The sequence below is a fragment of the Mangifera indica genome, chromosome 1, assembly GCF_011075055.1.
Source record: "Mangifera indica cultivar Alphonso chromosome 1, CATAS_Mindica_2.1, whole genome shotgun sequence".
Taxonomy (NCBI): Eukaryota; Viridiplantae; Streptophyta; class Magnoliopsida; order Sapindales; family Anacardiaceae; genus Mangifera; species Mangifera indica.
In genome coordinates, this window is record NC_058137.1 from 20,094,856 (window position 1) to 20,118,836 (window position 23,981).

A 23,981-nucleotide genomic window follows, 5' to 3' on the forward strand; every position below is an offset into this window, starting at 1 on the left:
GGTCGGTCGAACCGGTTGGTCCGTGAACCGACACTGTAGCCGGATTCTGTGGAAGGCAAAACCGTTTTGGAATAGAAATCGGATTGGACCGCGGTTGAACCTCCGGTTCTCGGCTGAACCGCGGTCCAAACCAGTCTATGCAGTTACCGGTTCAACCTACATATAAAATAAAACAGTGTTTTTCTTTTGTTTCTCTTCCTTGCAGTGCACGCACGCAGACGCAGTCCTCAATTGCTGCAGCCGACGAATTTCCTGTTCCTTGTCGACGACGGTTTGAATACGGCTGCCGACGACCACGCTGCCGCTGAGTGGTGTCGGTTTGCAGGCTTACAAGGCAGCAGTTTCACGACGACTTTCCAGGCTCAGACGTTGGCTGACGACGGCCATTTCCGTTGCTGTTGTGACCGGCGACTTCTCAGGCAACGACGGGAAGCTAGTGTTTTGTAAGTCCTTGACATTCTGTTTGATCTCTTCGACATTTCTTTTAGCAGTAGTAACCTTATGTTGGACTTCGTCTCTTGTATTCTTCAGCTTATCGGCTTGTTGTTCCAGATTTTTGAAATTGGTATTATGGTTGTACAAATACTTGAATTGATGCCAAATCGGAGCAGCCCACCACTTGCCAACTTCAAGGACAGGACTCAACACACCCCCGATACTCCCAGCAACATCAACCATTTTTTTTTTAAACTTTTTTCAAGTTTGAAAAACAGAAGAGAAGTGAAGCAAATGATAATAACTAAAACACAGACAATAACATGACAACTAAGGTGCAAAATCAATTAGATTAAGGGAAATAGGTGAAATAAAGAAGATTTGAGGGTAAACAAGAAACGAAGGGAAGTAGTTTCAGAGAAGTTTGTGAGTGAAATTATTTTTGAGTGGTTTCTGAATGATTGAGAGAGAACAGAACTGAAGATGATGAAGATAATGAAGATAGATTCAATTGCTAATTGAACATAATTATTTTTGAGTGGTTTCTGAATGAGTGTAAAACATATGTAATTACTAATTGAACATAATTTTTTTAGGTTTTTACATAAAATCGGTCCAAACGGTCCAATCAACCAGTTCAAACGATTCAACCGGTCCAACCGGAACCAGTACTTAAAATAGTTTTTGTCTCGATCCGGTTTTAAAAACCTTGCTTTGCACTTTGCTTAAGGGGTCATTAGAAATTTGAAAAAGTTTAGGAGTTTTTAGAAAAGTTTGAAAATATCATCCTACCCCAATATTTTAAAAAATAATGATACACATTTGAAAAATTAAATAAAATGCAATAAATTATGGATATAAATGTCATATTACACTTATTAAAAATATATAGTAGTTTTAAAAAATAGAGGTTTGAAAATATTTTAGAGATTGATTTGTGACTTTTTAAATCTTAAATGTTAAATGTGATATTTAAAACATTTAGGTCTAATAATTTTTTTAATTAATAGATAGTTAAACTATTATTTTACTATTAATTTTTTTAATCAAATTTGATTTTCGGTAAAAAAATATTATTTATATAAACAATACTATGTATATTTATTTTGAGTATACAAATAGGTATACACTCATATATATCATCATGTAATTGATTGTTACTTTATTGTCAGTTTAAAATCACTAAGTCAAATGATAATATATATGAGTGTGTATATATTTATGTATCAAAGTGAATACATATATTATTACTCTTAATAATAAAATTATGTATACTTATTTTAGATATATAAATATATATATATATATATATATTTATATTTATATATTATAATATAATTAAATAATTTTAAATGAAAGATAAAATAATACATAATCATATAATATTATATATAAATATTTTTATAATTATAAATATAATATTATTTTTATATTAATTAAAAAAAGTATTTTCCAATGAAAAGATATTATTTATTCTTTCTAAGGTGAAAACTCCTCTTATAAAAAAGTTATTTATCTATAATTAAAAAGGGATTATATCAATATAATAATTTTCTGGCACGTCAAAATATGTTGCCACCAGAAAAATAAAAACAATTTTTAAAAATAAATTGGGGTTTGTCCTAATTACAAAATTGGCTTGCCAGAAAATATTGCAGAAGCCCAGAGTCGTCACGTCGCGCAACGATTCTCAGAAGTTGGCCTAAAAATACATATAAAATGATAACTAGGAGCAAATGTGTCAATGAGTCAGGTCGAGCCAGATTGGACTGGCTCAGACTTAGCCCATCGGGTTAATGGACCGACCCAAGATTCGACCCATAAAAAAATGGATCTTAATTGGGTTGGACTTTAAATGGGTCGGTTTGACTCATTTAATCAATATTTTAAAAAAATTATTTAAAATTTTTAAACACAAATTATTTTTCAATTATTAAAACCGAAGACAGTATCCCGAATATTTTATTTATAATCTCTCCCTTATGGCGGAGAAATACTGTAGTTAGATGATGAAAAATATTATAAATTGTAACATAGTATAAATAAATAAATTTACATATTTTATAAATTATAAAACATAAATAAATATATACTATGATAATATTCAAATAGATTGAATTCATTTGATACTTGATTTATTTGTAATATTTTGTAATGATAAAATAAAAATAAAAATAAAATTATAAACGCAAAAAATTATTATTTGTGAATTCAGATATTTTCTGAAAGAGAGTTGATGAGAGAAAATGAGATTAAAAAATATAATAAAATAATTGAGATTGAGAGATTTGTAAATGAAAGTGAAAATGAAAAAAAATTGAATGGGTTTATATAGACAAACAAAATTAATTAATTAAAAAATTTTTAAAAAAAATTAAGGAGGCCAAGGCTCCTGCCACAAGGCACAAGGAAGCAAGGCTTCTGCCTTGCTACAAGGCAAAAGTAAGAAAAAAAATTACTTTTATTTTTAAATAGTATCGGGTCAACCCATAGACTTAATATTAAAGCTTGAGGCTCGACCCAATAAGCCCATGGGCCTAGCCCGATACGCTATAGTATCGGGCTGGGTCTTCTCGTACCGTGTTTTTTTTTTGTGTTTCATGTCAGATCTCCATTTGGCCGGACCCAATTGACGTGTCTAATTGGGAGGAATGAAAAAGACAAAACCAAAATGCCTAAAATTTTTTATTAGATCCCAACCTCACCTTCCGGCTCCACTTAAACCGACAAACAATAATTTAGTGGACATCCGGCTAAAAAAACAAATAAAAATTATTTTAATAATTAATTTTTATTATTTATAAAAAATAATTTGATTATTATTTCTACCTATTAAAAAATTATCAAAATAATTTTAATTTTATTATAAATATTTTATTATTCATTAATTTTTTAAGATAAAAATTGTCTTATTTTCAATTAATATAATAAATAATATAAAAATATTTATATTTAAATAAAATAATATATTAGTATTTTTTTATTGTCACTAATCAAATCCAATAATTATTTATATTTATCAGATTTTATCACATATAGTAATAATTTATATTTAGTAATCTTTAAGATAATTTTCTAATTTTAGTAATAAAACATTTCTTAAACCAAACACTCCTTAGTCTCTTCGAAAGTCATGACTTTCTTAAATTTCACTTAATATTCGCTATAAAAGTATTATCTTTAAAAATGATCAAATATCAGTCTAAATATTGAAGAAATCTAAGAAAATTTTGAAAACTTGAATCTTGTTGAAAGCTCTCAAATGATTTGAATTCTGGTTATTGAATACAATATTTAAGAAAAGCTCTTTCCAAAAGTTGCTATAACACTCAACATAACGTAAGGCACAAGATTGTCAACTATTTTATGGGAAGCGCTAGCTTGCAATAGTCATTGAGCTAATGGTCCCAAATGGCTCGAGTAGACCGACGGTTCCTTGGCTGAAAGTAACATTGGCCCCAACATGAAAGCCAACAAACCAACAGAGTGTTTGGGTTGATTCGACTCAATGAAGCTGTAATAGGGACACCCAACATGTTTCTCGGTGGATTATTGGCCCTGAAGCCTGAAATCTGAGGCCCTCTTTCTTTCTGGCCTTTGCACATGGAGCCCATGCACAACATTATATCTCGGTCCCAAAAGCAAAAACCCTGATCCTCGAGTAACTAGAAACTTGAGTCCAATGTTGTGTTTGTGTTTTGTGGGAACAATACCAGACAAATTATTTTGATAGACCAACTTTAACTTGTTATTCAAATAATGCACAAAAATTAGGAAAGGGAGTCACACGTGGATGTGACTTGTTCATAAGCCTTCCCACTAAGGTTTAAATAGGGTTATCAATTGGGTCCATCAAATCATATCTATATTATTCAAATTTAAATCCGTAAAAAAATTTAGCATTGGGTTTTGAGTCTATTTTGAATTCATTTTATAACTTTAAAAATTTACAAAAACACATTTACAATTTTCTATCATATTTGAAAACTGACAAAAACACTTTTTTTACCCACAATAATTTTTGGGTTTATAGGATTTCGAACTTAAACAACCGTTATTCAAGCCAAAACCAATTAACTCAATTGACAAATTTTTTTTATTTAGATCTGCCCAAAGCCTAAACTTTTCTTGTTAAACAATCAGAACTCAAATTTATGTGATACAATTTACAGTCCTAAGTTTAAATAATGAACACCTTATTATGGTGGTGTACTTGTTTTGTAGGTATATTTGCATAATATTTTAATATTTAATTGACTGATTATATTTATAGGTGTACTAATTGGGAGTATAACTTCATCTCTAGGACTTTGTTAATATTTTTAGGGGGTGTTTAGTTTGGATAATATTTTATTATCAAAATAAAAAGATTACTTTAAAGATATGTTACTTATAAAATTACTAAATATAAATAATTACTATATTTGATAAAATTTGATAAGTGTAAATAATTATTGTATTTTGTTAAATGTAGGGTTGGATTCGAGCCGAGCTGAGCTCGGGCTCGGCTCAGTTTTTTAATGGCCGGCTCAAGTTCGGCTCGAGTCAAATTCGGTTCGGCTCGTTTTTCATATCAAAACGATACCGTTTTGTATATATATATGGATCAAAATGACGTCGTTTTGTATAAAAATTTTTTTAAAAAAATATACCAAGTGAACCCGAGCTAGCTCGAGCTCGGCTCGTTTCAGGCTCGAACCGAGCCGAGCCGAGCCAAGCTCGAGCTGGCTCGGCTCGAGTCCAGCCGTAGTTAAAGGTAATAAAAGAATATTAGTAAATTATTTTACTTAAATACCTTTAAATATAATTATTTTTAAATATTTTTATATTATTTTGTTATATTAATTAAAAATATAAATTTATTTTTATCTTAAAAAATTAATAAATAATAATATAATTTTAATAAAATTAAGATTATTTTGATAATTTTTTAATATCTAAGATAAAGATAGTAATCAGATTACTATCTATAATATTTTATTACTAATAAATCAAACAAGGTAATAAAATATAGATTATCAAAGTAATCTTTAAATCCTGGAATCAAACAAGGCCTTAGGTTAATATAGATAGTCCTATTGAAAAATTGAAATTGTTCCAACGTTATATGACCAAAAGCTCCTCATATGATTCAACTGAATTCAATGAAGCTGATATGATGTGACAGAAGAATAAAATCTAATGGATATCAAATCAATGCCCCACTGTGCTGCCCAATTTTATGCACCTAACCAAGAGCTCCAACACTGTTGTAATGGGCCCCCAAGACAAAATATAAAACTATATATTTTATGTAATTACGTAGGAAAGTAAGGGGGGCCTGCAAAATAAACAGCACGTTTGAAATAGACGGCAGTGGGATATTGGTAGACAAAGTATTCATTTTGGATGGTGATTTGTAGATAAAAGGTTGGGTTGCACATTTACCCTTTTGTCATTCCCCTTGTTTTCACCTTCATTATCTTCTTCTTTGCTTTACAAAATTCTTGAGAATAATTTACTTTACATCTCTTAACCAAACATTATCAAACGGTGATTATTCCACGTCCCCTAAGGTTTACATTTTTATCGGCAACACCCTACAAGTTTGAAAATTATAAAAATTCTCTCGAACTTCCTTTTAACCATTTTCTATGACAATCCGTTACTTTATTTTATTTTTCCAAATAAATCCTCCTACGTATATCTACATTAAAAAAAAAAATCAAAGTCTCATAAAAAAAATATGCTAAACTTGATAGAATCAATTAGTTTGATGAAATGTGAGGAGAGGTGAGAGGGTTTATTTTTAACCTTGTGGGGTTTCACCAGAATAAAATGCAAACCACATGAGAGGTGAGGGATTATAAAATTATGGAACTAGGGTTTATGAGGTTGACAAATGTTACCTTATGGTGTGGCCCATTGCAACGGTAAATAATATTTTTTTTATTATAAAATTATATACACAATTTTTGTATATAATTTTATGTATACCCAATGATGTGTTATTATATAATTAGATAATTAAAAATTAAAGATAAAATAATACATAATCACATAATAATATGTCGTTATTTATGTATAAAATTTTATACATAACATTACTCATCTTTTTAATAACTAGATAAGTATAATTCATTTTATCAAAGATGAATATCATAATCTCCGATAGAGAGGTGATGATATTTTCATAATTCTTAGTAATTTCAGCACTTTTGTGTTTAAACGAAACATTCCAACGAACCAATCATTCACATTCAGTTTAATGTCTTAACAAAACCAAAAAAAAAAAAAAACCAATTGCTCACAAATTTCTGGGAGATGATGTTAATTTATTTCGTGATTACATGTGTGTTTTATTCTTGAAAAAAGACAATTTTTCTAATTGAAATGAAAATTTGTACCAATAAAAAATATGTAAGATGCCCTTACATAAAGAGATGATAATAATGAATGGAATTAACAGAGTAATTTTGTGTCCATTATATAGTGTCGGAAAAATAAATTGGGCTTACAAGTATGAAGATTGAAACCCATATTACACAAAACCAATTGGCTTGTGTTAAGGTCCAATCCACAACACTTATATACCACTCATTTTAGTTAAGTTTATTAGATGTAAGACTCTTCTTTATTTGAGTCTCCAACACCCCCACTTAAGTGCAAACACCTAGGTCGTTTGGCTCAGTCGGTTTTTGACTGGATGCGTTGTCACTTGTATCCAGGAACACTTAGGCTGTTAAACCCACCGTTTGGCTTGTGCTCTGATACCATATTGAAAATATAAATTGGGCTTACAAGTGTGAAGATTGAAACCCATGTTACACAAAACCAATTGGCTTGTGTTAAGGTCCAATCCACAACACTTATATACCACTCATTTTAGTTAAGTTTATTAGATGTAAGACTCTTCTTTATTTGAGTCTCCAACATATAGGATGATAAGTGGAATTAAATGGTGGCGAATAAGATATTTTTAGCATGATTTGACTCACTATTCAACAATATATGTCAACAATAATGTTATCTATATCTTTGAAAAATTCTAACAAGATAATAAGTAATATAATTAGACTGCCTTAGAAGGATTTAGAGTCAGACCCCATACTTTTATTAAATCATTTATATTTATAAGATAAAGAGGTAGAGTTATATGTAAGTACAACATTGAGGATTTCATATTACAACAAAAAAATCTAGGATTTTTTCCAATTATAATTATATAAAAATAAGATAATTATATTGATTATATAGTCTCGATTGGATAGGAATAGAAAGATAATCTTGTAAATACTTAGGTGTTAAATTGTCAAGTTGTGTTCTCTTTGTTGCCTCTAGGAGAAGAGATTTATGTGTGCACTTTGAGTTAATTTGTGGGTTTGTAACATGCTTGGTTGTTGATTAAGTAGATTGATGTTGGCTAGTGGCTAGTTATTTACTAGGTGTCGTTTTTGTGAGTCTGACTAAAGAAAAGTTTTATTGCATAACAATTCCTTCCTAGTTTCTAAAGTATGAGTAAAATTTTAGAAACGCTACACCTTTTTGCATGAATGGACAACACACAAAGAATATGGAGTGTTTGATTCAAATATTATCTTTTATTAGTGATATTATTTTGTTTAATTTGTCAAGTAATAAAAAATTTTGATAATATTTTATTACTAATGGTGATGCGACAAGTATAAAAGAGATATTCTGATTATCACTTTCACTTTAGGTATTAAAATATTTCTAAAATAATTTTAATTTTATTACAATTTTATTCTTATTAATTTTTTAGGTTTTTAATTAATATAATAGGTAACATGATAAATATTTTAGAATAATTATACCCATAGACATCTAAGTGAAATAATAATTTAGAATTCTTTTATTACGTCAAACCAAACATAATAATTATTTATATATACCAATTGTTATTAAATATAATAAATTTATACTCAGTAATCTTTTAGATAATTTATCTTTATAGCAATTTTTCATTTTTTGTGATAAGAAGTTATATGAATCAAACACACCTTAAAAGTGTGTTTGTAGTACATTGCAATGATGATATTTACATCTTACATTTGATGCAACGCATGTGCAAATTGTGTGTCCATTGAGTCAATTCAAATGCTTGTAAGTTGAGCAGTCTCATCTTCCTCATTGGATTGACGATGAGTATCATTGACTCAGTTTCAATGGTTGATACTTCTCACCTTTCTTCAATTTATCTATTAAAATATGTTAGTAGTCATATTTCTTTACCCTAATTTTTTGAAGCTTTTAGCATTTTTCGATTTCTCTGAAACCTTGGAATCTTTATTGGTCCTAACTCTTTGTAACTTTTTATCTTCCAAGCTTTTATCAAGGACTTTCTTTAACCTCTCTGAGTGAATATCCTCAAAACATTTTTTGTTTCTTTCGAAAATATACTATTGGAATGTTCTCATAATTTACTCTTAGAAGATGAGTTTTTCCTAATTCCATACGTGACATTTCTATTTATTCTATTGTCTCATTGTTTGAGTGTAGTTTCTTTACATAATATCTAAGTATGGTGTTTAGATAAAGCTATGTTTAGTCAAGTAGAAACACATTGCTAGGATATTTAATTTGTGCTTATGATTAGGCTCAATTCTAAAGGAATTTATAGATTGATGTTGTATATTTGTTAACATTTTCATTCTTATAAAAATGAGGCCACCAACTCAACGCTTTCTCCAACTAATTAGAGGTGGATTGGAGGAAATTATAGTCTAGGTCTCATCTTGAAGAGTCTAGCTCCTTGAAAGACCAATCTGTTGACCTCTATGTGATAAAACAACAATAGGTGGGTGAGAGGCGAGCTCCTAATCCAAGGGGATAAGGTGAAAGTCATTAGAAACTTTGGAGAAGAGACCATAGGTTTCAATAGGTGGTGAACCAGTGTGAGTTGAGATTTTGGCAAAAAGTTATAAAAGTTGAAAATTCGATTATTTATATATAAGACGATACACGACCGTTAATGTACCATGCATGTACCACACATGCACTTTAGGGATATCTAGGTCCCATATATATTTAACAAAATCTCTATGTCTTATCTCATCACTCTACTATTTGAAAATATGCACAAATTAATTTCTCAAAAATATCTATCAAAGATATGTTTTAAAAATCATGTTTTTGAGCCAATGAAAAATCTCATCTTGGGGCTCTAACTAGTTTTCACCTTGCATGTGCATGCTCATGATAATCATGCCTTATAATGTTCTTTCTTGTAGGTATATCTCAGTATTTTAACGTACCTCTATTATTCTTAAAAATCTCATGAGACAACTCTATGAATAGTTTTCTATCTAACATGAACATGCATTATTTATCTATATACGTGACTATGCATTACCTATGAATAGATGTGCACTCTGACTCAACATGAACGCTCATGACTTCCTCTTTCATGATTGTTCATGCCCATTCATCATGCATGATCATTCATCTTCCTTAAACAACTATAAGTCTTTGCATCATGAATGGTTTATCTCTTTCACATCACAATCATACATAACCTAAAGGTACCATTAGTGGCAGACCCATAATTTATGTTTAGAAGGGGCCTTCGTTTAAGGGTGGATATGAACTGAATCAAGCTTGAACATCCTTTGATTCAAATTTGACTTAAATAAAAAATTATTCAATTTGAGTTCAGCTTAAGTTTGTCGAGCTAATATTAATGGTAACTCGAGTTTGCTTGAATTAAAAATAATTTGACTTAATTAAGCTTGAGTTTGACTCAATATTATTACTCAAATCGATAGTTTAAATTTGTAGTTCAGTGTTGCTTGAATAAATAATTTGAATTTGTGGTTCATTAAAAAAATAATGTCATTTTACTTAAATAATAGGCAAACAAAACCATTCATTCAAGCTATGAATTCAAACCGAGCCACAAATTTAAGCTACTAATTCAAGTTATAAAATCAAACTAAACCAACCCATGAATTTGAAGCATCGATTTGATCCATAAATTTGAATCAAATTCAATTCAAACAAAGCCATGAATTCAAACCACTAATTCGAATTATAAATTTGAGCCAAACCAAGCTATGAATTTGAACCACTAATCAAGTCATGAATTTAAGTTGAACTTGAGCCTAATCTATGTGAACGTCTTTTGGCTTAAATTTAGCTTGATTTAAAAAATAAGCCAAATCTTTTGGTTTTAATTCAAATTAAACGAATTCTAACCAAATTGAACCGAGCTTAAAAAATAAATACCACCAATCTTTAAGTAAATGAAATAATATAAAAGAAAAAAAATACAATAACACAAGTAATTTTTAAGTGAAAAAACCTTTTTTCAATGTAAAAAAAGCCAAAAAAAAAAAAACCATGGAGATCTAACGTTTGATTTAAATATAATATAATAAAAATATTTACATCAATCACAATCCATGAAAAATGTTCATACAAATTTAAAACTCAATCACAATTCTAATACAAGTAAAATACATAAATATTTATAAAAAAGTTTGATTAAATTTACTAAAAAAGTAGTCGATCTTCAGATTTTATAATTTCAAATTCACCCGTTAAATAAAAAATTAATTGTCCAATTTAAAGATCCAACATTTTGTTGTGTACTAATAAAAAAAATAAAGTTAAAATTATATATTTAAATATTTGAATAAATAAATATCAATTATTTAATTTAACCCATTTTTTTTAAATATTGAAACCTTGTACTTGAAAACGAAATCAAGAGGTGTAGTTGTCAAAATCAAGTTGAAGATCTAGAGGATGAAATCCGGTTTTTGAAATTAACTTTTTTTTTTCAATTGACATAGGCTTTGATTTTTTAAATAAATGTGTTGCTTAGGTGATGACCTATTTCAATTCTACATTATATTTAGAGTTTCATTTTAGTATCAAGATAAATATATTGTTTGATTCCAATTTTAGGCTCTTTGAGGGTGGGCCCAATGACACATTTTAATTTTATCTGATTTAAAATTGTTTACAATTAAAATGGGCTTAGATGACTTATTTCAATTTTTTTTAGGATGGGCCTATACAATCTTTCATAAGCTTTTCCTAATTTCAAGGTGGGTTTGGGCTTACCCTTATATAAGGTTAGGTTTGCCCTTGGGTACCATAATCTTTTTATTAACATGAAAAGTTATATACTCTTTAGCACGACTGTTCATCACATGGATGAGTCATTCGTCTTTCTTAAATGATTATATGTCTTTGCATCATAAATGGTTCATTTCTTTCACATCATGATGATATATAATCTAGGGGTATGATCATCTTTTTATTAACATGAATAGTCATATACTCTTTAGCACTAGTGTTCATTGTGTTCTAGTTGACGTGTCATGAACGATTATATAGGTCATATGTATGACTATCTACTAGGTGTGATGTCTTTACTTTAATCGATGAATGATCGTACATATCCTATGTATAATCATTCACATTTACATGATACCTAATTCTACATTAATGCATGATTGTTCTTATCCTTGGGACAACCATACATCATGCCTGGGGTTATGAATAACAAGCTATTTTGGTTGAATTTTCTAGAATTTTAATATATCATTTCAAACTCTTAATATTTCTAACATATCACAACATGGTCATATCAATCATTTTTCTATTAGCCTAAAATCCATCAAATAACATTCATGATTCATCATTTAACAAATATAGTTAATTCAATCATCATTCTCATTAAACAATGGATTAGGTTCCTTCTAAATTCATTAGCATAAAGAAAATTGAATCCTTTACTTACCTTATCTCCTAGCTTGAAGAATTGATGCAAATTTTTTCCTCTCTAGCCACTGTCTGTTAAAGAAAATAATATCAATTTTAAAAACTAGATGAGCACGATATGAAATTTTAGGCGTTGTGTTGAATTATGCCTCATTAAATAGTATTCAAATCAAATAATCATTGGAACAATCGTGCATCCTTGATAAACAATTGTTCAACATCTTAAGTTATTTGGCATGGTATGATATTTATATTGTCCACCTAACATGATATGAATAGGTATGCACCAATCATATATGACCATTTGACAAACTTGTATTCAATTTCTTCAACACTTAGTCATTTTCAACAATTCAAATATCCTGTTAATTCATAAATAAACCAAAGTAACTAAAATAACCCTTTTACACACTTGTGATTATTATAAATAAGGGGTAGTTTCTTTATGTCTAGAGATGCTATCTATAGGTTACATTCAACTACCTTCTTTAAAGAGGTTTGGTGAGCACTCAAGTGCTTATACAAGTCCAACTTATGGGTCTAATAACCATGGTTATCTTGTCCATCAAAATAAGTTATAACACCAACACACAAGAAGCATTGAATAAGCAATATCTTTTTAATGGGAGGACTACATTACACGTTAAAAGGATGATACCTATTAATTGTCGTTCTGGCCTTTGGGCTCAACCAATCAAGTTACCTCGCTTGTTGTAATGGGATAAAGGGCCACTATGTGGTGGCAATGAATAGATAGTATTTACTTAATGGTAAAGTTGATCTTCACATTAAGAGATGTTATCTATTAAGACGTGTTTGAACACCTTATTCGGTGAGGCTTGATAGTCATGTAAGTGGTTGTACATGATTGGTCTTGAGTTTAGGCACCTTAGACTACTTCTCTTATCATTGACATGTGTTTGAATTATCATGTGACCTATTATCACCTTGTGTTGTACTTGTAAGACCAAGGTGTATTGCTCGCCATATAGTAGCCTAAATCCTATGTTCAAAAGCACCCTATTGTCATCTCCAATGAGGAAGCCCTTAATTAAAGGCAATAAGTCTAGAGTGTGATAAATGTTCGATTGGATTCTAAATCCTTTGCTCAAGGGCACCCTACCATTATTTTTACCAAGAAAAACAAGTGATAATTGTATGGAAAGTTGGTGTTACCATTGTAGCTAAATCTCTTGAAAGGACATAGTCCCCCTTATTATGATGTTATTGTTGGGGCAACATGTAATTTGTTGGGCAAATAATGGTGGAATTGCTTGTGACTATGTTCGATTGCATAACCGTGATAGATGTTTACTATTGTGTCTTAGTTGTTAGAGCTAGTTGGTTTTAAATAGGAAGATTTAATGTTTTAAGAGGAGTGACATTGTATTTATAGTTGGATTATTTATAAGTTTGTTCACTCAGAGCTTTTTTATTCTATCTTTTGTAGATTATCTAAAAAGGTGTTTTACAATGGAAGACTGGAGAGCAATATGTGTATTATTGGAAATCTATAAGAAGCTTTCTTCATTGGGGGCCTTTATAGTGCCAATTGTTGATGCAAATTTATGCACACAATTGAGAAGTACATAATATTGAGCCTTGCATTAGGGAGATAATAATGGTGATTGAAATTAGCTATGTAAGTCCATATCCGCTATATGATGTAAGTGAATAAAGATGAACAATTGAATTTGTGTGAGTGAATTGGGCACAAGACAGTTTTTAATATAATTTGGTTTAGTGCTAGAAAGTTTGTAATTTCATATTCACTATATGATGTAGGTGAACAAAGATGAACGATTGAATTTGTGAGAGTAAATTGGACATAAGTGAGTTTTTAACGTAATTTGGTCTCGTACGAGAAAGTCTATATCCATTATTATATAATTTATACATCTAGAAATATTTCAAGTAACGTATAAGTTGTATAGTACAAAAGTAGTTATTTATTTATTCTTCTACATTTTTCATTCTCTTATATTTATAGGACAAAAAGGTAGAGTTGCATATAGACACAATATTAGAGTATTTTTTGTACAAGTTTGAATATAGAGATTTATTTTTATTCTAATCTTATAAAGTTAAGATAATTAAATTGATTGTATAATTTTATTTTAATAAAAGACTATTATTTTCACTTATATATAAAATGAAATAGGAAAATAATCTCATAAATATTGAAGAAATAAACTTCCATATGACCATATCCCATTTTAACTTAATTTGTAGATAGGTGATATGTTCAGTAACTAACTAGAAGTGTCATTCTCTTACTTAGGTCTGGGAGGAGTTCAATGTACAACATACTTAAATACTAATATTTGGGATTCGGGAATATGGGAAAATGCAAAGCTTTTGGATATATGAGCAGTAATTTGCTACATGGAAAAAACCAAAAAAAAGGTAGAACGAGTACGCCTTTATACTGTAAGCACTTTTATTAGTGTAAGTCATGTTTAAAATCATGAGATAAACGTAATCAGAGAGTAAAAAGCAGATTAAAAGATGATTTAATATAGTGAAGGTAGGATTTGTGTAGGGATTAAAGTTAAACTGATGTGTAGTTGCATGGCAACATCATCATTACATTAACCAAATGACAGTATGAATGTTGTCATACAAAAATGAACTTAACCTCCTAAACTTGATTACTTCCCACCTTTTAACCATGGGTTATTATAGATTAATTGTACCAAGGAGATAATTATGAGCATTCATGGCTGGTAACAAACATGCATATGAAAGTTAATTTATTAGGCACAGACACTTATGGTGTATGATTCTATAATCAACAGTAGATTTATAAGAATAATTCTTTTTTTCTTTTAAGTCAAAAAATCTTGTTTGGTTTGTTCGGATGGATATATTTAAAGTATAGTGATCGAATCTATAATTATTATATCGTATAGATCAAAATTTTATAAATGTGAAAAAGGCTTGAATCAAAACTTTTTTTCTGAAATTTTAATATTTTACCAGTTTTACTAAACCTGAGTTAATAGAAATAGGTTTCACGCACTGAAAATCCCATCATAATTTGAATGATATCAACATTTAGTTGAAAAGAAAGTATCAGCTTGGTGTTTGTGGAAAATTGAAGATTGTTTTGGTAATATATTAGCAATTATATGCCAGTCAGTATATGTAAAGCTGCCAAGTAGCTGCAGAAGAACTTCATTTCAAGCCATCAAGTCAAATGTAGATGGCAATTAATTTCAAGTTATTCTTCCTTAACAACATTCCAAATGCTAGTCTAGCAAGCGTCCAAGAAGGTTTCACCGACAGTTTTGTGATTAATGACAGGCTATTCTTTTCTTTCAGCTTAAACATCTTCTTCACAATAAACCAGAATTGTCTGTCAATATAAAAGAAAAACTTTATTGTGTTTATTTTCGATATGAGGAAACTTTAATCAAGACTGTACAGGAACTTTTATAAAATCAAAAACTTTAGCAATTCCTTCTCCTATCTTTACATATATAACTGTTGTATTTACGTTGTACCAAATCCTGTATATTTCCCCAGCTACTTGTTTTATTGTTTCTTGGTCTGCTTAATCCTAAGTTAGGCCACTCCTTTTTGTTATGCTTTTTGCTTTTTAGATGTAAATAAAGCACGCCCCCTTCAGTAAAGGCATCTAAATCACAAGTGATCACTGATTGAATAGCGACAGATTGCCTGTTTTCACACAATGATCAAAAATTGTTTATGTCAAAACAGGTGTGTCCCAAAAGGGTTGTTAAGATTTTCCTATTATGCTTCTGTACATCCTTTTTATAAAGTGAGATCTGAGTGTTGTTCAAGCTGCAGAACAATTCACCAGCCACTTACTGTGTCTGTGGAGTCAGTGGAGTCTTAGTAAATTTATTAATTGTCAATCCTGCCAACTCATAATGATCTCCTTAATCACACTTTTCCCTCTCAAAAAGGCTCTGATCTCACATGTTCATAAAGCATGCTTAATGCTTGATGAAAACTCTGGTGTTAACAGACTAAAGTAAATTCTGACTAAGATATGACTATGACACATTATGAAATTGGTTTTTTTGTTAAACAGCATATGGGATGTTGGTTACCATTATGAAGCATTGTGATACCAAGTTTTCAATTCAGTGAAATAACTCATCCTTTTTTACCTAATTTTCCCGCTACATTTATAGCACAATCTGGAAATCCACAGCAAACCTCCATGTCAGTCAACCAATTAAAATAAAAAATAATAATAATGGTCAACTCTTTAGATTGTGAATCTATATATGTTCATTTCAAATTGAAGCAACAGCTGCAAGTATTAATATATTTGTACACTTCAACTTAATTCATTATCAGTGTTACCGGTGAAAGGAAGAGGGTTAGCCATACCCTAATAATAACAGCAGGCCCTGGAGTAGGGGTGGATTCGGGCCAAGCCAAGCAGAACACCGCTTGACTCTAGTTCGGCTTGCATTAAAAAATGAACTAAAGAATTTGAGCCGAATTAAATCAAACCGAATCAACTTTCGAGACCGAGCCGGCTTGGTTATATCCAGACCATATTGAAAATTAGAGATCATCTCATATGTACGTCCAGTTGAAACATTCCAAAAATGACCTCCTTATTTAGAGGATGGTAAGACAGAAATGAAATTTAAAGAATATGAAAATATAAAAAACAAGTTTGAAGATAATTTGATGGAGTTTTTACTGTGGTGACAATTGAGTCCTTTGCAATTAGAGCAAAAGTATCTACACAAAAAAACTACACTAAGACATTCTTCATTGTAGTTGAATTTGAGCTTAACCGAGCCAAACATCTTTTGGCTCAAGTTCGGCTCTAATTAAAAATAAGCCAAATTTTTTGGTTCAAATTTGATTCGAATCGAATCAAATCAACTTTTTAGGCCGAACCGGCTCTGATCATATCCAGGCCTACCCTGGAGCAGGGAACTATGGCTGTCTTTATGAAGCGGCACTTTGTTTTTGTATAATTCAAAACCCCAATGAATAATGGTACGTTAGATGATGAGCTCTCACCTCTTGTGTGAGAATTTAATGCATATTATTTTGTTGAAAACATTTGTTTTCTACTGTTTCTATGTATGATATCAAAGTACCCTCCTGCTCTCTAGGTTTATTTTAAGAGTGTTTAGGTGAGAACATTTATTTGAAATTAACTTAATTACTTATTCTACATGCATAGAGATGAAGTTTCTAGCTATTATTCATGTTCATTTTGAGTTCATCAAAGACTTAGTGAAGATATCATAACACATCATCTGTGATTAAGTATCACTTTATCATCAATTTAAAATTATTCAATCACATAATGGATGTTACTTTATCCTTAATTGAAAAATTATTCAATCACATAATGACAGATTATCTATATATCTATTTGTGTACTCAAAAGTAAATATTTATAATTTCATTGATCCATTAATGCTCATTATTTCAACTTCCACTTTATTATTTCCACCAATTTAAATGTACAACAGTTCCACCAACCTTATTCATGAGGGAATCCTTAGGAAACTTGAATTTCACAGGTAATGTACATTACAGATTTGAAGTGAGGCTGCAATATGCATGGGATGGGAAGGAAACAAAATTATGCTGCACCTACGAAGCTTTGACTGGTCATACAAACCTGCATTTGAACATGTTATTGTCTTACAGCTACCAGTGGGTTTAGAAAGCTAAGTTGGTCGTTTTTGAATTATGTGAGTGAGAATTTCTTTTACCTTTGGAGAAAGCTGATTAAATAGAATAATCATATCTCCACAGACGTGGAGAAGAAGAGGTTGCTGTGAACACAAAGCAATTGTGGTCAAAAGGTTAAAAAGCAAATGACCGATCTCATTACAGCCAAACGTTTTTGGAAGATACAAATTGAGCTGGCTCTGTACTTACAGAAGAGAATAAAGTAGAATCTAATTATGAAATTGGGTCATCCATATTAGGTAAATCATTTCATAGACTCCAATCATAATGTCTTTAAAGCTTCTCCCCACCATTTCTTTTTTTAATAAGATGTTCATAACACATATATGCCTAAAAAGATAACGTTAGAAATTTGTTCTTGCTCAGGTGTCCCATGCTAGCATTAATCCACTCACTTCAGCTTTCTATTTTGTCCATGCAAAAAGACATTGAAACTACATCGACAGACCATCTAGGAATCTGTCCACGCAGCAAAAACCGGCATATTGAGAGGCATGTTTACTGGAGGCGGCCTCCTTTCAGCGGTGGGAATCCAAGAATTAACAGTGGTGGTTGGACTGTTGAAAATATTGATCGCAGCTGCACAAGGCATCGCATACTGCAATGGGGCACTGCTCCTATCTGGGGTGCCTTCTCTGGAGCTACTCAAGGTGCTCACCAAAGAAGAGGCACTGGAGAGATGATTACCCATCTTGGTCGAATCCTCTACCTCTTGTTGACCCGAGCTCATTGTATCAGTACCCATCACACTTTCAGCTGCCATTGAGAAAGTTTGAGCCTTGTAATTATCAATCATATTTGGTACTTTCTGCTCAAGTTGTTGCTGAGATAATGATGACTGATACATGAAACCTTCAATGTTCTTTTGAATTGGTATGCTTTCCACATTGTTGCCGCCATGAGCAGCAGGGTTTTTGTGATTAGTTGCCTCAGTATCAGGAATAGTAACAATCTCCTTATTTCGCCGAGCAAGTTCTCCTGCAAGAAGGGTGGGGCTAGCCATGATTCGTTCCACATCATACTGCGTTATGTTGAAGTTAGTCACAGCATTTATCCCACGAAATTTTATAGCTGCAATGTCGTAGGCTTCAGCCGCTTCCTCTTGGGTGCCTGAAATTTCAATCAGTTCAATGAAAACTAATAATTAGCTTCAGTTAAACTAACTGAATCCTGGTAGCAATGAGCTCACAACAATCCTAAAGTTCAGCCTCATGTAGCATCATCAGTGACTAAAAAGAGTTCAAAGATCCTGAGAGTGGTTCAAAGATTACCCTTTCGAATTGATCATAAAGCATATCCTTTCTCATCTCTTAATTGTAATTGTAAACAAACAAGACAACATGATTGAATGTTGAAAATACACACAATAATCAATAAACTATACAAGAATTTTGTCTAAGAAATTCAAGATTCAATAAAACTCACTGAAAGTCCCAAGATAAAGATCCTTGTTTCCTGCTACTCTGCCAATTCGAGCTTGCCATCTTCCATGTTGATGATGCCTGTTATTATTGAATCAGAAATAATTACAAATTCATGTATACAGTCAGAATCAGCCAATGCAATCTAGTGAAAAATTATGTATTAGTAGAATGGGACCTTGTTACTCCTCTGTATATCGAGGCTCCCCTAGAAAAGCCACTACTTTTTCTGCATACAAGCAATTAGTTATTTAGAGCAAAAATTAAAAGAAAAAATGAAGTTGAATATATAACAATGGCATAAAAAGGATGCAAAGACTTACCTTCGCAAGTGAGCAACATACTCCTGTCTGGTCATGCCCTTCATGTCTTCAAGTTCCTGCTGATAATTTTCCAGCTAATGAAGCAACATGATTACATTAATTAGTAAGAAAAGTTGAAAAAACCCTTATAAAAATATAGGAATATGTTAGATGAAATAAAATCATTACTGGGAAATTTATATGTGTGGAGGGACCCCAGTACTTGAGAGCAGCTAGATCATAAGCTCTTGCAGCTTTCTCTTCCATATCATAACCTCCTGAAAATAAATATTTTGGAATTACTTGATCCCAGGATATAAAAGATAGAATATGTTAAAATACCAAATAATTATACATTGAAAAAAAGGCTTACCCAGATAAACTGAGAATCATCAGCGAATTCAAGGGGCACCCCCAGCCAAGCATAAAACACCAAAAATTAGTATTATATATAGTATAAGTCAGGTCAAGAAAAAAGGTGTCCAGAAAATGCAGAGCCACTGAAGGTAAAAAAATTCATGTGGCTTATGTTGAAGAAGCCAATTTATTTTCCTCACTAACCTTGCCTTCCTTTCCTACTCTGCCCTTCCTTCTTGCAACTATTGTCCCAGAGATGAGCTTCATATCTACCAGTCCATCTATGCCTGAAAGACAAGAAAAGATGCACTTATCAAAACGTGAAAAAGAAAAACAGACATAATACAGAAAACAGTAGAAAAAAGAGCAGAACAAACACTAATATGCATAATAACTGGTAAAATTACATGAAAGAAAGACTTTATTTTTTAAAATAATAAGGAAATAGGAAAAACGAAACCTTGTGACACCTCTGTACTGAGAAGTTCTCTGGCCAAATGTATCAATGGATTTCCTATGAACAGTTTGCTTTTGATCCACCTTCTCAGGCCCTCTTTTTTTAGTTTCCAAGGTGACAGAGTCAGTCATAGTGTGTGTGAGTTGCTGTGAAGCTGTGACACAGCTTGACTGGGAGCCAGGGCTCATGGTTAAGCTCAAAGACTGCAAATTCCTATATGGCATTGCACTCATATTACTAGAATCAGCACCATTATCACTCATGCTGTAAACCATTTTCTGCTGCAGTGAATGGTCAGTTTCATAGTTTCTTGCAACCCAGTTCTTGGCGGAATGGATACCATCATCCGCCATTGTTGGGAGCTGTAACTTGCAGTCTGGTACCTGGGGTTTATCTTTGTTGTCTCCCATATAGGAAGGAGTGAAATATTGGTATGGTTGGAGCCTAGAATTATCATGGAGCTTGTTCAGGAGATTTTGGTCATGAGGGGCATGGCTAGAGTTCTGGTGGAAATAGATGGTACTGTCTAAACTAAGAGCCATTGCTTCTCGGTCATTGCTTTCATAGTGATGGGTCCCCGTGGAAGTACCGCCAAAGAAGTCTTCCAGTTTTGGTGTTGAAGTTGTTACCATTCCTTCACATTAAAAGTGAAAAGACAAAATAGTTCAGTGGTTTTTATAAGCATAATGTAGCATTTTTCATTTGTCTAAGAAGAAATTAACGAACTTCTAAATGAAAAGAATATGCTAGTTTAAGTTAAGTTTGAGCCTAACCTTGTGGTTGCTGAGACCCGTTTAGAGCTTCCATTAAACAAAGAGAACCATCAGACTTGAGAGGCATGACAGGCAAAGAAGAGTACAGGGCAGCATTTTGGTGATCAACTTCGACGCCATAGTAAGGGACGTAACTAAGAGGTTGAAGAGGGGGTTGAAAAAAACTTGCTGGGATGGCTGTAGGAATACGAGAAGAAGAAGAAGAACCAGAAAAAGTCTGTGTTTCTTGAAGGTGAAGAGGGTCCTGAGAAACCTCCATTTTCATGTGAGGTGAAAGAGAGAAGCCTAACCAGGTATTATTGTTGAGGTTGTGGTTGTTATTGCTGCTATCGTTGTTGCTGATGGACTTCATCTTCTCTGTAAGTTGCTACTTTCCACTTGTAAGTTTCTCCTCTTGCAAGGCAACTAAATCATTGGGAAAAAAATATACTAATCTCTCGCCCCATTTTCAAAGCTAATCCTCAGTTAAATTATTTTTGGCCTTCTAGTTGAACAAGGGATTGGACAAAATCCACCCTCTCAAATAAAAATATCCAAACTACTGCACAACTCAATCTATGCTCATTTTCTCTCTCTATCTCACTGAAAAGATTTCTAGAGAGAACAACACAAAGCAAGTTCCTTTAAACTAAGCAAAAAGAATGAATTCCAGCAAGCAATACCGGGCATCCTTCCTGCATTCCATAGGGATCTGTGTATGAGAAGGACCTCCTCTTTAATTTTTAGCTTTACCCTACTCTCCCCTTCCCTCTTTGCCTTTCTCTATCTTTTCTTAAGAGAGTCATCTCTTAATACCTCACAAAAGATGGAAGATGCATTAAAAAGATTTCAAATTGTAAGAGCTATATCTACAGATAGACTATACATACAAATACAGAAATACTTATTTTAAAATCTCCCAAAAACCCAGCAGTTATTTTCTTCTCTCTCTGTAATTTATGATTTCTTAAAATACCGGTGAATTCAGTGGGTGTGCCTTATAAATATGACACATAACAATGTACTGTGAAGGTCTTTAATGTTTCTCAGGCTTTGAATAGATTTCCACAAGCAGAAGACAAAGCGTCCATCCCGTCATTTCACATTGCCACTCTCTACCGGCCCTACCGGTTTGCAGCTCAAGAAAATAGCCACGTACTTGCCAATCTGCCTCCATGTCTACGTAGTAGTAGCATCACGAACGACGCCGTTTCCACATAATCTGTGATTGTGTTCTGTCTTTCACAAGTCACGCCGAGCTACGGCAAGTCGTTCCCAGATTGACTTTTGCCTTGTCTTTTGCAACGTCAGGAGCAACATTTCAAACTTGTAGGATGCTTTGATCCGGTTAATAATTTATTATTTAAAATGAAAGATTATCTCTCACAGGAGTTATAAGAGTATTGAATATAAATTAAGCTAAAGGAGTAATTACCACCCAAATTTAGTTGTAATTTTTTAAGTTACGATTGCGGGGGGTGAAATTTTTTTATGAGAGATAAAAATAAAATTATTATTTTATTAATAATAATAATAAAAAAATATAAATTTATTATATTTTTCTCTAAAAATTTTAAAAATTAATATTTCACTTATATTTAAAGGTTTTTAACTTTGAAAAGTTACATTTTGCTCTTTAAATTTTAGATTTTTTTTTCTCCCATCTAACTACCATCTCTAGTTCCAATTACTTCCCTTCTCCACCCTAAACAATTGACTGATGCATGAGAAACAATCTAGAGTTGAAGAGGTCAAGAGATGAAGAGATCCATAAGAGATCTATTCCAAATTGCTTCCTATGCGTCAACTAACGATTTAGGATGTAAATGAGAGGTTGTTAACGTCAGAGATGATGACCAGAGAGGTAAAGAAAAAATTTAGAGGGCAAAATGTGTCTATTAATATTGAAAAACTTTAGACATGGATGAAGTTGTTAGTTTTTAAAATTTAGAGAGAAAAATATATTGATATTTATATGTCTTTTAAAATATTATTAGTAAAATAATAATTTTATCTATGCTTATAATAAAAAATTCTAACAACAATTTAGTCACGAGTGCGATTTTGGATTTTTTAAATTTTGCAAGTGTGACTTTGAAAACACAACTAAACTTGGGTGGGAAATAGTCCTTTGACCTATAAATTATTATTATATTTTATAAAATTAGGTGTTTATGATGTAATTATAATAAAATTAAGATTATTTTAATAATTTTTTAATACTTAAGTTAGTTTGTGATAATAATTTATTTTATCACTATAAATAATAAAATATTAATAAATTTTTTTATTAATTATAAATCAAATAAATAAAAGATAAATTATTAAAATAATATTTTGATCACTTCAATCAAAGGCCCTTGTTGTATTATAATAATTAAGTTATATCAATATCTCTAATTCTAGTTTAGTTTCAATTTAATTTGTCATTACAAACGAATACCCATCTTTTGCCCTCAGTGTCTGCTAGTGTTGAAGGGGTGGTGACATTTATAATATACAGGATGAGTTGGGTTGTTTACATAAATTTGATGCAATAATTTTTACCAGCTATACAATTATATAATATAATGTAAATACTTATACTGTAGTTGAGGTGGGGGCTTTTTTCATTATCACAAGAAAACTAGAAAACAAAAAGGCCGTCTGGGTGGGTCGTGGCAACTTAGGTTGTCTTAAAAGAGGAGTATTGAATATTATTATTATTTTTTTAATTTGGGTGGTATGGTATTAAATATATAAATTATGAGCCTGGAAAATTTAATTACCATAAGGACCCTCGAAGTTTTGAATGTAAACTTAAACCCGAACTGACTGAGGGCAG

The 23,981-nt window shown here is 31.4% G+C and overlaps 1 protein-coding gene across 1 annotated transcript; it reads right to left on the minus strand.

Annotated features, from left to right (window-relative positions):
* Positions 1-17,982: 17,982 nt before the first annotated feature.
* On the minus strand, positions 17,983-22,100 carry LOC123193430 (AP2-like ethylene-responsive transcription factor ANT). The gene is made up of 9 exons (XM_044606429.1): positions 21,179-22,100; positions 20,409-21,039; positions 20,153-20,235; positions 19,965-19,973; positions 19,781-19,869; positions 19,613-19,686; positions 19,468-19,518; positions 19,294-19,370; positions 17,983-18,978 (listed from the first exon to the last, which is right to left on the minus strand). The coding sequence occupies exons 1-9, from the start codon at positions 21,528-21,530 to the stop codon at positions 18,320-18,322; spliced, it is 2,025 nt and encodes a 674-aa protein (XP_044462364.1). The 5' UTR covers positions 21,531-22,100; the 3' UTR covers positions 17,983-18,319.
* Between the last annotated feature and the right edge of the window lie 1,881 nt (positions 22,101-23,981).